General features: G+C 37.8%; 1 protein-coding gene across 3 annotated transcripts in view; it reads right to left on the bottom strand.

Moving 5' to 3' along the window:
- TBC1D15 (TBC1 domain family member 15) overlaps positions 1-16,380 on the bottom strand; it is a 74,022-nt gene that overhangs the window by 47,460 nt on the left and 10,182 nt on the right. For 2 of the 3 annotated variants that reach the window (XM_070788819.1, XM_070788820.1), the window contains exons 2-3: positions 4,616-4,714; positions 3,992-4,066 (exon numbers count right to left, since the gene is read on the bottom strand). The exons of the other annotated variant lie outside the window; for it this stretch is intronic. In XM_070788819.1, the coding sequence (XP_070644920.1) occupies positions 3,992-4,066; positions 4,616-4,714 (174 nt within the window). The remainder of the gene's footprint in view (positions 1-3,991; positions 4,067-4,615; positions 4,715-16,380) is intronic. 3 annotated transcript variants of the gene reach the window in all.

The following is a 16,380-nucleotide window of genomic DNA, read 5'->3' as shown; positions in this document are numbered from 1 at the left end:
ATTAAAAAATAGAAGACAGTGTGAGGAAACGCTATCTCCCACTGTTGATAACAGGGATAATCAGTACTGACTGAAATGAAAACTGAGTCATATTTATTAAAATTTAAAATATGCATATTTCACAATAACTTTATCTACATTAAGAAATACACATGTATACAAAGAGGCAGATATAAGAATCCTCATCATAACATTGCTTGTAAAAGTGGAAAGCTGAACATACCTTATTAGCCATCAATGAAAAAGTAAATAAACTAGGGGTAGCCAATAAAATGCTATGCAGAAGTTTAAAGATTGATATCTGTTCATGTGTATTTATGTTCAATATGTAAAAGTAAATAAAAGGAAATCCTGAAACAATGTATGCAGCGTTAACAACTGCATGGAACACACACAATGAGAAACACACTAGAGGAAACCAGGGACAATGGACGAATGAATGGATATACACAACTACACAGATAAGGCAGGAAATGTGTACTGATAAGTCTGGAAAGATACACAGTAAACACGTGAGGGATGGGGTTCTAGTCAAGGAGGACTTCAACCTTCTATTATTTGAATTTTTACAATATGGATTACTAGTGTAATTCTTTTCAAAAATGGAAAAAAGATTTTATAGGAACAGGAATATATTATAAAGAAATAGAAACAGACTGAAGAATAGGGCAGAAAAAAACTGAATGAATGAAATTATAAAGTGGAGTGCTTTTTCCTCAGAGTCCTTCCACAAATGTCACTTCTCAGGGAGTCCTCCTTGTTTGCCCAATTTAAAAAATGCAACCTTTACCACCATCACTACTAATAAAGAGGAAAGCTAAACAGCATTTACAGAATCCAACCCCACCCGCAGACTTGGACCTGGCGAATCACGTACTTATGGAAACTAGGATAAAGGTCAGGCTGAAAAAAGGGCTACTAACAAGAGTCCAGAAGGCTGGAGGTTTATTCACCGGAAAAGGTAAAGCAGATTCTCTCTGGATTACAAGCAACCAGGGACACTGAGCAGAGAGATAATAACTGAAAACAGGACAATGAATCAAAAGTTCATGAAATGAGTGGCAAGACTCCCAGCTCTCTTCCTCCAATCAGTTCCCAGAACAGTAGAATCCAGTTTTCCCTCTTGAGGCAGAAATCTGTACTCTTCTCTGACACATGACCAGTCCAAGAAAAAAGACCCAGGTTTCAACACCAGGGATTCCCCAAGGCAACAGCCTAGCCAGGTCACCCTGAGTCCCAACTATCAACAAACCTATCTATACACTGAGAGTAGGATCAGTTTTTCATATGTGCTGTTTATTAGCACCACAACAACCATCAGCAAACAAAGGCAAGTGTCTACATAAATGATACAAGTCTAAATGAAACGGGGGGAAAGATAGTGAATCAGAGAAAGTGGACTATATACAGAAATGAAAACATCTACAAAATTATCCTTAAATTCCTCAGATACAAGGGAATCATGGATGAATAGCATCCATGAAAAACAGGATACAATTTTTCTTTTAAAGGGGGGAAAGGGGACAAAGAAAGCTGAGCACCAAAGAATTGACACTTGTGAACTGTGTTGTTGGAGAAGACTCTTGAGAGTCCCTTGGACTGCAAGGAGATCCAACCAGTCCATTCTAAAGGAGATCAGTCCTGGGTGTTCATTGGAAGGACTGATGCTGAAGTGGAAACTCCAATACTTTGGCCACCTCATGCGAAGATTTGACTCATTAGAAAAGACCCTGATGCTGAGAGGGATAGGAGGCAGGAGGAGAAGGGGACGACAGAGGATGAGATGGCTGGATGGCATCACCAACTTGATGCACATGAGTTTGGGTAAACTCTGGGAGTTGGTGATGGATAGGGAGGCTTGGCGTGCTTCGATTCATGGGATCACAAAGAGTTGGACACGACTGAGCGACTGAACTGAACAAGATGCATTCAAAATTTTAAAAACAGCAAAGATGAAAATGATTCCAGAAGAACTGAAACATAAGACTAAAGAAATTTCCTAGAAAATAACATACACATATACAAAGAATTAGAAAATAGTAAAGTATTAAAATACTGGAGAAGGCAATGGCACCCCACTCCAGTACTGTTGCCCGGAAAATCCCAGATGGAGGAGCCTGGTGGGCTGCAGTCCATGGGGTCACTAAGAGTCAGACACGACTGAGCAACTTCACTTTCACTTTCCGCTTTCATGCATTGGAGAAGGAAATGGCAACCCACTCCAGTGTTCTTGCCTGGAAAATCCCAGGGATGGAGAAGCCTGGTAGGCTGCAGTCCATGGGGTCGCACAGAGTCGGACATGACTGAAGCGACACAGCAGCAATTAAAATACTACAGGACCGATATAAAACATGTGGAGGGTTCCAGAAAGAATGAAAGTAGAAAATGGACAAGAAGAAGAAACCACCACTAAAACAATTCAGGAACATTTTCTAAAAACTAAAAGATACAAGTTTTCACATTAAAAAGGCCTATCAAGCATCCACACAGAGGATAAAAAGGACCACAAGGGCACATTTCCAGGACATCTAGAATACTACCAACAAAAAGGTAATTCTAAAACTTCTGAACAGGAAAAAAATATAGCAAGGATCAGGATTCAAATACATTAGACTTAACATCAATAAAGGAAATAAGAGAAATGTAAAGATAGTAACTTCCAAAAATATGGGGGTAATTTCTTTTCAAATTGTAATTCTATGCCAGCCAGTCATCAATTCAGAATTGATAGCTCAACCCAAATGTTCACAGAAGGATAAAAAAAGTCTGAAAATAGAGATGTTTTTGGTCTCATACATGCTTTTTCTGAGGAAGCACTGGAGGTGCACCAAAACTAGAGAGTAAACCAAAAGAGGAGACAGCACAGGAGACAGGAAACAGGGATTAAACTGTGGGAGAGAGGCAAAAGGAACCCCCAGGATAACTGCTGCACAGCAAACCAAGAGAGCAGCCAGTTCAGAAGGAACTTGGAAGAAAATTCTGCAAGAAATGTCTTTAAGAAGATAAAATTAGATTGCCTATGTGATTAATACTTTGAGAAGAAATGTACACAACTGAGCCATAGTTTCAAGGTGAGTTAAGAGATAAGGCAGAGCTAAACCCCTTCCATAGCGAGAACTCAACACGTTAGACACAGTAAACATAAACTAATCCAACTATCCCGTTCCTAGGTTTTCAAGGAAAATATGTCCACACAGAAATGTGAACCTGATCATGCACAGCAGCATTATTTATATTAGCCTGAAGATGGAAACAACCCCAATGTTCATCAACTGCTGCTGCTGCTGCTGCTAAGTCGCTTCAGTCATGTCCAACTCTGTGCGACCCCATAGATGGCAGCCCATCAGGCTCCCCCGTCCCTGGGATTCTCTAGGCAAGAACACTGGAGTGGCCTGCCATTTCCTTCTCCAATGCACGAAAGTGAAAAGTGAAAGTGAAGTTGCTCAGTCGTGTCTGACTCTTAGCAACCCCATCGACTGCAGCCCACCAGGCTCCTCCATCCATGGGATTTTCCAGGCAAGACTACTGGAGTGGGGTGCTATCAACTGATGAACGAATAAACAAAATATGGCACATATCCATAAACGCAGTATTATTCAGCAAAAAGGAAAGAAAGGAAAGCACAGACAGGTGCTAGAACATGGACGAACCTTGAAAACAGTATGCTATGTGAAAGCAGCCAGTCACAAAAAACTACGTTATATGATTCCATTCGGATAAAATGTCCACAATAAGCAAATCCTCAGAGACAGACAGTAAATTAATGAGTGAAGAGTACTGGAGTTAAGTGGGAATGAGAGGTGACTGCTTTCTTTGGAATAGAAATGTTTTAAAGTTGGTTATTGGTGAGGTTATACAATTCTGTAAATATACTAAAGAAACTGAATTATGTCCTTTCAAACAGTGAACTTTATGGTACATGAATTATATCTTAATAAAGCTTTTATTTAAAAATGACATTCCTTTAGTCAGATATTTCTTCCTTAAATACCTTGCCAGCATAGAGAATACTAGAAGAATCTAATGCATCATCCAATGGTCTCCAGTCCACTATTACTTCAGCATCCTAGGAAAAAAATTATTAACCATATTTACTCTTCAGCAATATCTTATTTTTCAGTCACCGACAGTTAATTCCCTGGGGGGCTGCACCACAAGGCATGCAGGACCTCAGTTCCCTGACCAGGAATTAAACCCATGCTCTCTGCAGTGGAAGCTCAGATTCTTAACTACTGGACTACCACGGAAGCCCCCAAAATCAATTTTTAACCTCTTAAATTTATTAGCACCTTAATATCCATACCATATGTAAACAATCACTATTTGACAACAAACAATATGCAGATTTCTAAATTCTGATTTTCATTATAAAAAATTATACTACTGTAACTTTTACTAAATTTAAAAATATTCCACGCCATTTTACTGACTTATCTGAAGAATTTTATTTCTAACATCACTTTGATGTCAAATTTACAACCACTGTCAATTATATAATTTTATGTTATATGTGAAATTCAAACTTGCTGATAATGTCCCAATTATTAATTTAAACAATTATTTTAAAAAATTTATTTAAACAACTGTTAAATAAAGTCATTTACTAGAAACATACCTTTTCTAAAACACGTAATATTCCTGAAATCAAGCTGTCCTGGTCATTGGTCTTTCCCAAAGATGAGTGAATATAGACCCCTTCCTGTTCATATATGATCTGAAATAGCAAAAATAAGATTAATCAAACCATTTTTATGCAGTATGGTTTCAAAATTTTTCTTAAAATATTTGAGATGTTTTTCTATAATGCCTGAATCAAGTTTTTGATTATTTCATATAAAAGTGTATTATCTGAAAAATATTACTGAGACTTAAAAACACTTCAAACATAAACTAGAAAGGAATTTGCTTTGTTACACATGCAAGGCTGGTGATATGTAATCACAATCTTGATCTTCTCCTTCAACAAAGATGTCAGGCTAATTGTTATGTGACACTATATGCAAATTTCACATAAATATTTTTAACAAACATTAAGCAAAGTATTGGGTTCAACCAGAAAATATTAAAAATAAGAATATGAAATATAATAGGAAATTAATGATTTCTAACTATTTCTATAACAGCATGTGTTTTTACTGTAAGTTTATTTTGGTGTGCTTTTTATAGCACAATGGCCTAGAAATTCATGGAATAATATGGGAATATTAAAAAGCAATAATGAGGTCTTCTTGGGATGATCAGAACTAGTTTAAGTTCATAAACACTTGCTGAGTGCCTCTATATGTAAAAGCATACAAAAAGGTAAGTGTAAGGCTATGAGAGGCTTCCTTGGTGCTCAGATAGTCAAGAATCCGCCCACAATGCAGAAGACCTGGGTCTGATCCCTGGGTTGGGAAGACGACCTGGAGGAGGGCAGGGCAACACACTCCAGTATTCTTGCCTGGAGAATCCCCATGGACAGAGGACACTGGTTGGCTACAGTCCATGGGGTCGCAAAGAGTTGGACACGACTGAGCGACTAAGCACACAAGACATGGTCCCAGTACAGTGTCCTACAGGAATACAGGGGAGACTTAAATTAATTCCTACGTAAATTGAAATGTTTATAAAGTTAAATCTTATTTGCTAAAAGCATTATCTGATACAGTAAGATTCTATTTCTGGGACCCATTTCAAACCATTAGAAATTACTTTTCATTATGAAAATAAGTAAAAGGAAAATAAAACAGTCACTCCCAGACCTAAGTAATTTTGACATAAGTTTGGAATACAGTCTACTTTCTATTTATGTAGACCTTTTATCAACACAATCACACTATTCAAAATAGCATTTGTTGCTGTTGTTCAGCCACCCTGTTGTGTCGGATTCTTTGCAAACCCATGGACTGCAACACGCCAGGACTCCCTGTCCCACACCATCTAACGATGTTTGCCCAAGTTTATGTCCACTGCATTGGTGATGCCATCCAGCCATCTCATCCTCTGACACCCTCTTCTCCTTCTGTCCTCAATTTTTCCCAGTCTCAGGGACTTTTCTAATGAGCCGGCTATTCGCATCAGATGACCAAAATACTGAAATTCCAGCTTCAGCACTGGTCCTTCCAACAAGTTTTCAGAGCTGATCTCCCTTAAGACTGACTGGTGTGATCTCCTTGCTATCCAAGGGACTTTCAGGAGTCATTTCCAGCACCACATCCGAAGGCATCAATTCTTTGGTGCTCTGCCTTTACAGTCCAGCTCTTACAACCATACACGACCACTGGGAAGACCACAGTCACGATTATCCGGACATGTGTCACAGAGTAGTATCTCTGCTTTCAACACACGGTCTAGGTTTGTCAGTTTTCCTGCCAAGCAGCAGTCGTCTTCAGATTTCATGGCTGCAGTCACTGGCGCAGTGATTCTGGAGCCCAAGAGGAAATCTGTCACTACTTTCACCTTTTGCCTTCTATTTACCATGAAGTAATGTGGGCCACATGCCATGATCTTAGTTTTTTTAATATTTAGTTTTAAGCCAGCTCTTCACTCTCCTCCTTCACCATCATCAAGAGGCTCTTTAGTTGATCTTCGCTTTCTGCCATTAGAGTGGTATCATCCGCGTATCTGAGGTTGCTGATGTTTCTCCCGCCTGTCTTGATTCCAGCTTTAGCTCATCCAGCCTGGCATTTCTCATGATGTGCTCAGTGTATAGGTTAAACAGGGTGACAGCAGGCAGCCCTGCCATACTCCTTTCTCAATCTTGAACTAAACAGTTGTTCCACACACGGTTTTAATGGTTGCTTCTTGACCCACATACAGGTTTCTCAGGAGACAGGTAAGATGGTCTGGTGTTCCCATCTCTTTAAGAGCTTTCCACAGTTTGTTATGAGCCACACAGTCAAGGGCTTTAGCGTAGTCAGTGAAACAGAGGTAGATGTCTTTCTGGAATTCCCTTGCCTTCTCTATAATCCAGCGAATGTTGGCAATTTGATCTCTGGTTCCTCTTCCTTTTCTAAACCCAGCTTGGACATCTGGAAGTTCTTGGTTCACATAATGCTGAAGCTAAGCATGTAAGATTTTAAGCATGACCTTACTAGCATGGGAGATGAAGGCAACTGTCCAATGATTAGCACATTCTTTAGTACTACCCTTGTTGGGAAGTGGGATGAGGATTGACCTTTTCCAATCCTGTGGCCACTGACAGGTCTTCCAGATTTGCTGACATACTGACTGCAACACATTGATGCCTAAAGGCATCATGCTTTAGGGTTTAGAACAGCTCTACTGGAATTCTACTGGTCTTCCCTGGTGGCTCAGACGGTAAAGAATCTGCCTGCAATACAAGAGAGCCAGGTTTGACCCCTGGGTTGGGAAGATCCCCTGGAGAAGGGAACAGCAACCCACTCCAGTATTCTTGCTTAGAGAATTCCATGGACAGAGGAGCTTGGCGGGCTACAGTCCATGGGGTCACAAAGAGGTGGACACTGCTGAGCAACTAACACACACACTGGAAATCCATTGCATCCACTAGCTTTATTAACATCAGTGCTTCCTAAGGCTCACTTGACTTCACACTCCAGAATGTCTGGCTTTGGGTGACTGAATAGCATAGGGACCAAGGATGTAGGACGAGCAACAAAGCTCACCATTATCACTCCCCAGAGGACATTTATGGAACATTTATGAACCAACAATTCCATGTTATATCTTAATCCTTACAATAATCATAGGTTCTATATTATTATAACTATATCATTAGGATGAGGAGAGCATTTATGGGCTGAGAAATCTGAAAGAGGTTAAATAACTTGCCTAAGGTTGAAGATACATATAGTAAGGAGTGGTTAAGGAGTGGTGCAGAGTCTGAAACCCAGGCAGTCTGACACCAGAGAACCGTTCTCTTAGCCACTGCACTATAAAGTTCCCACATTAATTTATTACTTCTCCTGTTATGTTAATCGCTTCTGATACAGACTTACATCAAATCAAGAAAGAGTCCTTTCAGTAATCAAGATCACAAGAGAAGTTCTGATCTCAAAAATCTTAGATGGCCTTCAATGAAACAGCTGTTAAACACCAGACTAGCATTAAGCAGAAGGCAAAGACTAGGGACAGCCTGAGTTAAGGAGTGGTGGGAGACAAGTCTGTACTGTTTGTATAGAAATGAAAAATTACATTTTAAAGCATACAGATTTACTCACAGATGTACACAAAGATATGCATAAGAATATTCACAATACTATTATTTATAACATGGTGGGTGGTAGGGCTGAAAGGAGGAAAAGGAAAGTATGAACCTAAATGACCACAAAAAGAAATTATCAAATACAATCTGCAATATTCATTCTACGGAGAACAGTACTCAGAAGTTGAGAGGCAGATTAAACAGGCATACATGGAAAGAACTCCCAATTATATATAAGATAATGACATTTATATTTTTTAAAAGTGTCTCTGTGTGTGCTATGTGCGCTAAGTCACTTCAGTTGTATCCACTCCTATTTGTGTAAAATAACAGACAACAAGCTCTGGAAGGACACACTTTAATGTTAGCAAAGGCTACTTCTGAAAAAGAGAATGTAACAGAGAAAGGTTGAAAGAGAAACTGTAACTTTCTATGTTAATGCTGGACTTGTTTGAATATTTCAAAGTGCAAAAATAGTGTTATATTGCTTCTTAAATTCTGTGGTACTATTAACACTAAAGAGATTCTGGAACTTCAGTGAAATAAATGAGCCCTAAAGAATCACATGCAACGTGTCCCCTAACTGAAGCACATCAAGTGGCTCTTTCTTTCCCATACGCATGTCAATGAAGTGTAGCCTTACTCTTTTTCATTTAAGAAAAAGTTGTTTCCTAAGTAATTCAGTTGGGAAAATATTTTAAAAATACTAAAGCACCAGGCACCTCACCAAAAAAGTCAAATCTGTACCCATCTCATGTTCTTAACTTTTTAGCACTTTCTGAGGGACAAATTACATGTCCAAAATTTGACAATTCTAAACCCTGACTTGTACTGTCTTTAGAAAGCAGTTATGTTCAGCTTTCTGATTTGAAAAGTATGATGTTAACCAATACAAATTAATTGTGCAGAAGGAATAAAATTTGTAAATTTACCTTCACGCCCACTAAACTTCATTAAGTCTTACTAGACTCAAAGGCATACAAACATAAATAATCATTACATTAGTACATAATTTACTTCAAATATAATATTTAGATCTTATTACCTCCATTTTTAAAGAATTAACTGAGACACAAAGCTGTTAAGTGACTTTATATCAAAGAAAGAAGTGGATTTCAGATTTCCTGGCACCTTCACTCATTAAATCTCAATGAATACTGCCTCAAGAATCTACCAGAAAAATCCTACATAGCTTCCTTAGAAGATGGTTTCTGAAATTGCTTAGATGCAGAAAATAATGCTGCTTCAAGGACTAAAAACAAAACAAAAAAACAGGTTTTTTTGGCTACACTTCTCAGCTTGTGGAATCTTAGTTCCCTGACCAGAAAGTGAAGCCAGGCCCTCAGTAGTGAAAGCACACAGTCCTAATCACTGAACCACCAGGGAATTACCTAACAACAATTTTTAAATGCCTTTAATTTATAGATCAATGGAACAGCTAACTATTTAACAGTTTGGCCTTAAACAAAAACCCTTCATTTCTCCCCCATCTGAAGGCCTAAACATTTCACAAGAGAAGTTTAGCCCCTTGTATAGCACCTTGGTTTGAATCATTTGTTTTAATATGATAACCCTTTACTCTACTTTTTTTGAGGGCATGATTTTACTTATTTTCTATTCACAGCATATATATGTTCATCACCACAGTTTATGGGTACATGCATATAATAAAACACAGTTGTATCAACTACTTGAACAGTTCAAAATACAGAAACTAAAATCCAATTAAGAATTTGATCTTAGGGAATTCCCTGGCAGTCCAGCGGTTAGGACCCCACCCTTTTACCACAGGGGCCTGGGTTCAACCTCTGTTTGGGGAACTGAGATCTGCAAGTTGTGTAGTGAAGCCAAAAACAGAATTTGATCCTCTGACAACTGCTGCTAAGTCGCTTCAGTCATGTCCGACTCTGTGCGACCCCATAGACGGCAGCCCACTAGGCTCCTCTGTCCCTGGGACTCTCCAGGCAAGAACACTGGAGTAGGTTGCCATTTCCTTCTCCAATGCATGAAAGTGAAAAGTGAAAGTGAAGTCGTTCAGTCGTTCCCGACTCTTAGCGACCCCATGGACTGCAGCCCACCAGGCTCCTCCATCCATGGGATTTTCCAGGCAAGAGTACTGGAGTGGGGTGCCATTGCCTTCTCCACTGACAACAGCATGAAAGATGATATTTCTTCATTAAACTCCACAGTGAATTGATTCCTGAGGAGGATGAGACTGCCACAGGACATTCTGCTTCCTCCATTTACCAATAGTAATGGTTAATATCTGAAAAGCTATCTCTAAGCTTGTTTGATATGAAAAATTATTTTGTAACAGGGAACAATTATGATACCAGGAATTTCATCTAAGGTAATGTTCAATACTTTTAGTAAAACATGCTTCCAATTTCCTTACTCTGGTTTTGTTAATAATTTCTAATGTAAAATAAAAAGAAAAGTTCAAATGCTATTATTGGCCATGTAATACTTTTACTATTCCTTACTTTACAAAGCATTTCTACATTACCACATTTGATCCTCACAATTCTATTAGATACATGTTATCATTGCCACTTTGCAATTGAGGGGAAAAAAAGGCAAGGAGTAATTTTTTTTTTTTCGGTCATGCAGCATGCAGGATCCCAGTTCCGTGACCAGGGACCACACCCATGTCGCCCACAGTGGAAGCACAGAGACCAACCACTGGACCGCCAGGAAAGTCCCAGAAGTGATTTGATCAAAGTTCTTCTATTACTCTACTTTGGCCACCTGATGAGAAGAGCGGACTCACTGGAAAGGACCCTGATGCTGGGAAACACAGGAAGCAAAAGGAGAAGAGGGTGGGAGAGGATGAGATGGTTAGATAGCATCACTGACTCAATCAATGGACATGAATTTCAGCAAACTCCAAGAGATAATGAAGGCCAGAGAAGCCTGGCATCCATGGGTCACAAAGAGTCGGACATAACCTGGGAACTGAACAAAAACAACAATTTCCATTATTCCGGGATTGAGACTCATGTCTGCTCGGACAAGTTTTATTTGTCCAAAGAGTACATAATGGAAAAGACAATCAATTTAAGGCTTAGCATGTGTGAACACTGTTCTGGTATTAACTCTTTGTGACTCCATGGACCCACCAGCTCCTCTGTCCATGGAATTCTCCATGCACGAATACTGGAGCAGGTTGCCATTTCCTTCTCCAGGGGATCTTCCCAACCCAGGCATCAAACCCAGGTCTTCTGCACTGCAGGCAGATTCTGTACCATTTGACCACCCGGGAAGCCCCTCATCAGTGCAGGAAAACTAACAAATCACAGGGCACTAGGTAGATGCTCAGAACAGTCTTGCCTCAGCGGTGGGCACTGTTGGTCTTACATGAAATGCTGTGCTGACAAAAACAAGGCCCTACTGTATAGCACAGGGAAACATATTCAATATCCTTCAATAAACCATAATGAGAAGAATGTGAAAATATACATATAAATGAATCCCTTTGCTGTACACTGCAAACTAACACAACACTGTAAATCAACTATACTTCAAGAAAGCAAAAGCTGTGCTGACCACATCTCACAAGGCTTAAAAGCAAGTCCCAAAGGCATCAAATCGTTTCCACACAAGTGAGTGTCTTCTAGGGTAAAACTCAAGAATATTTTACAGGGAAAAAAAAAATTATATATATATATAAAATTCACAACATTGACATTTGGCTAAAAAAAAAAAAAACAACTACCAGATAGATTTTGGCATCTGGTACCAAAAAAACAATCAGAAAGATATGACTCACAATAAGGGGGAAAATAAACCAATTAAATATGACACAATTAATAACACAGGGAAAGACATTAAAACATTATTATAACTAAATTCTCTATTGTTCAGGACACTCGAAACAAGTTACAACTTGCTAAGACATCAAAAATATAACAGATCCAAACGAACTTCTAGAGATGAAAAATACAAACTCTGAGATAAAAAATACACTTAATGGGGTATTGGCAGATTAAATATTTTAGAAGAATAATGAACTTGAAGTTACAGCAATAACTATATAAAACAAAACACAAAAGGGGAGGGGGCTGAGAAAAAAAGTGAACAAAACATCAATGAGCTGGAGGGAAATTGCAACTGATCTAGTGTATGTATTAACATAACTGATGTACCTGAAAGAGTTGACTGAGAAAAGAAACAAAAAAAACCTTTTTAGATAAAATAATTGCAAAAGTTTATTCAAATTTGACTAAGACTGTAAACCCATAGATATACATACCAATGAACTCTAAAATGAAAGCAAGAATCAAAGAAAATCATTTAAAGGCACACTGTAATCAAACTACAGTGTATTAATCAAATTACAATGTATTATGAGCTTCCCTCATAGCTCAGTTGGTAAATCATCTGCCTGCAATGCAGGAGACCTGGGTTCGATTCCTGGGTCAGGAAGATCCTCTGGAGAAGGAAATGGCAATCCACTCCAGTATTCTTGCCTGGAGAATCTCATGGACAGAGGAGCTTGACAGGCTACAGTTCACGGGATCACAACAGTTGGAAATGACTTAGTGACTAAACTACGACCAATCAAATTATGCAAAATCAGTAACACACAGAAAATCTTAATGAGCCAGAGGGGAAAAAAAATTAAGCATAGTGATTATAGAAGATTCCTTTTAAGAAACAATGGAGATCGAAAACAATGGAGCAATGCTTTTTTTAAAATCACTTTATTGGGAGGGAGGAGGGTTCAGGATAGGGAACACGTGTATACCTGTGGCGGTCACGTTGATATATGGCAAAACCAATACAATATTGTAAAGTTAAAAAATAAAATAAAATAAAAATAAATAAATAAATAAAATCACTTTATTGAGGAATGACTGACATATAAGAAGCTATACATATTTAACATATACATCTTGGTAAGTTGTGTATAAGTATATACCCAGGAGACTATCCCCATCAAGCCACAAACACATCCATCACTTCCCAAAGTTTTCCTCCTTCCTCCTTGGAGGAAGACCCAGTGCAACAAAGACCCAGCACAGCCATAACTAAATTAAAAAAAAAAAAAATCTAAAAGAGAGATAAAGACTTTTTCAGATATATAAAAGCTTAAAAACTTCATCACTAACAGACCTACATTACAAATGTTTAAATAAGTTTTTCAGGAAGAACAGATTACATTAGAAGGAAATGTGGATCCATACAGAAATGATAGGCACCAAAAATGGTAACTATGTGAATAAATATATATATTTTTGTTAATCAAATCCCTTTGTTTAAAGCCTAAATAAAGAAATCAATACATGTGGGGGCTTCCCTAGGGACTCAGCTGGTCAAGAATCCTGCAATTTGGGAGACGTGGGTTTGATCCCTGAGTGGGGAAGATCCCCTGGAGAAGGGAAAGGCTACCCCCTCCAGTATTCTGGCCTGGAGAATTCCATGGACTGTATAGTCAGTCCATGGGGTCACAAAGAGTCGGACACGACTGAGCCACTTTCACTTCACTTTCATATACACGTGGACTTCCCTGACAGTCCAGTGGTTAAGAATCCGTCTGCCAATGCAGGGAACAGAGGTTTGATCCCTGGTCTGAGAGATTCCATAAACTGTGGGGCACCTAAGCCTGCGCACTGCCGCTACTGAGCCTGCGCTCTCGAGCCCACAGGCCACAGCCGCTGAAGCCCGCGCACCCCCGAGCCCGTGCTCCGCAACAAGAAGCGCCACCGCCATGACAGGTCCAGGCATCTCTACTAGAGAACGTCCACGGTCAGCAACAGAGACCCAGCACGGCCGAAAACAAATACAATTTTTTAAAAAGAAATGAATCTATGTTTTTGTTAAGTTTGCACTATATGCAAAAGTAAAATAAGAAAAATAGCACAAAAGTCGGGAGAAGAGAAATGAAGGTATATCGTTCTAGGTTTTTATACCTTATGTGAAGCAGCATAACTCCTGAAGGTAAATGTCATAAGCTAATGATGATACTACCGGCCTTAAAGCAACCACTAAAATAAGAGTTAACGGTTAATTGTCAACAAAGGAAATAAAACTTAGAATAATGAAAACCACTTGATTAGTCACAAAAAAGGCAGAAAAAGAAAATGGAACAAAGAAGAGATGGCACAATAAAAATTAGCAAGATTGTAAGACTTAAATTTAACCATACCTCATTAAATACAAATTACCTAAAGACTCCAACTAAAAAGAGTATCAGATTGAAAAGTAAGCCCAATTCTATGCTACCTGCAAGAAAAGCATTTTAAATATAAAGACACAAATGAGTTAAAAAGAAAAAGGTGAAAAGATATACTAACACTAATTAGAAAAAAACTAGAATGACTATATTAATATCAGACAAAAATAAAACATCATGGCAAGAGAAATATTACTGGTTAGAAAGATAATTTCCTAATGATAAAGTGGTCAATGGTTCAAGATGATCTAACAATCCTAAATGTTTATGCGCCTAATATGACTTTGAAAAAACATGAAGCATAAAGTGACAGGACTGCAAGAAGAAATAAACAAGTCCACAATTACTGCAAAATTGCAAACCCCTCTCAATAGCTGATCAAATGATAGAAAGAAAATCAGTAATAATACAGAAGACTTGATAACACCATCAACCAACTGGACCCTAATTTATGCTTACAAAACATTCCATCCATCAATACTCATTTGAATACTTACTTGAACGCGTATTCATTTGAATATTTGAAAGAATACTCATTCTTCCAAATATACACAAAACATTTGCTAAGACAGATCAAAAATTGAGCCACAAAAAAAAAAAAAAAATTTGAGCCATAAAACAAATACCAATAAACATAAAAGAATTCAAGTACATTCTGTGACCACAATGGAATCAAATTATGAATCAGTAATAGGAATATCTTTGGCACATTCTCACATATCTGGAAATTAATGACATATTTCTAAATACCCAAGGGTCAAGAAGAAATCAAAGGGGAATTAGAAAGTGTTTGAACAGAACCAAAATGCAAGCTTATCATATTAAAACCTGTGCGTGTCTGTGCGATGCCAGTAAACCAGTGCTTAGTGGGAAACACACAGGGTTCCATGCCTTTATCAGAAAAGAAAAAAGGTCTCAAGTTAATAATCTCAGCATCTACTTTAAGAAACTAGTAAAAGAAATGCCAATTAAACCCAAAGAAGGCAGGAAGAAATAAAGATCAGAGTAGAAATCAATAAAATATAAAAAAGTTTAAATAAAATACAAAAAAGTTTAACCAGTTTTAAATAAAACTGGTTAAAACTCTAGCCAAACAGATGAGGAAAAAACAAACAACACAAACTACCAATATTAGGAATTAGAACTTTAACATCACTACAGATGTACCCAAGTAAAAAAGATACCGAGAATATTCATGAAAAATTTATACTCATGAATTTGACAAATTAAAACAAATCTAAGAGACATAGCCACCAATACTCACCAGATGAAAAAGATAATCTGCCCTGAGTAGTACAGTATAAATTAAGAAAATTAAATTTATAGTTTTTTTAACAGTGCTCAAATAAATGGATACCTATGTACAAAAAAATAAAACTTCAACCCATACATCACACTACATACACAAATCAAACAGAACAAGACTTAGATGTAAAACTTAAAACTACAAAGCTTTAAGCAGAAAATTTATGTGGCCTTGGGTTCAACACAAACAAAAAATTTAGAAATGATGCCAAAAGCATAAAAGACTGGTAAATCATCAAATTGAAAACTTCTCTTCAAAAGACATTAAGCAAATGAAAAGTCACAGCTCAGGTGGAGAAAATACACGCAAGTCATGTTGTATGTGCAATAAAGGACTTACATCCAGTTATTTTTATAAATAACTCTCAAAATTCAGTAACAAGAAAATGAACAAAAAATTTTAAAATTAGAAAAAGGGCAAAAGGTTTAAACAGACACTTCACCAAACAAAATATAGGGATGACATAAAATCACATGAAAAAAATGCTCAACATCGTAAGTCGCTGTTGCTGTTTTTAGTTGCTAAGTCATTAGGGAACTGCAAACTGAAACCATCTATTAAAATGACTATAATTTTTAAAACTAACATGCCAAATGCTAACAAAGATGTAGAGCAACTAGAACCTTTATACACCACCAGTGGGAATGTAAAATGGTCTGGAAAATAGTTTGCCAGCTTTTTGAAATCCTAAATATCCAATTTACATTGTGCCATGTACTCAGCCTGAGTCTCTGT

Source organism: Bos indicus, chromosome 5, assembly GCF_029378745.1.
Source record: "Bos indicus isolate NIAB-ARS_2022 breed Sahiwal x Tharparkar chromosome 5, NIAB-ARS_B.indTharparkar_mat_pri_1.0, whole genome shotgun sequence".
Taxonomy (NCBI): Eukaryota; Metazoa; Chordata; class Mammalia; order Artiodactyla; family Bovidae; genus Bos; species Bos indicus.
The sequence above is the reverse complement of the archived record's forward strand: the minus strand, read 5'-3'. Positions and strand labels throughout refer to the sequence as shown.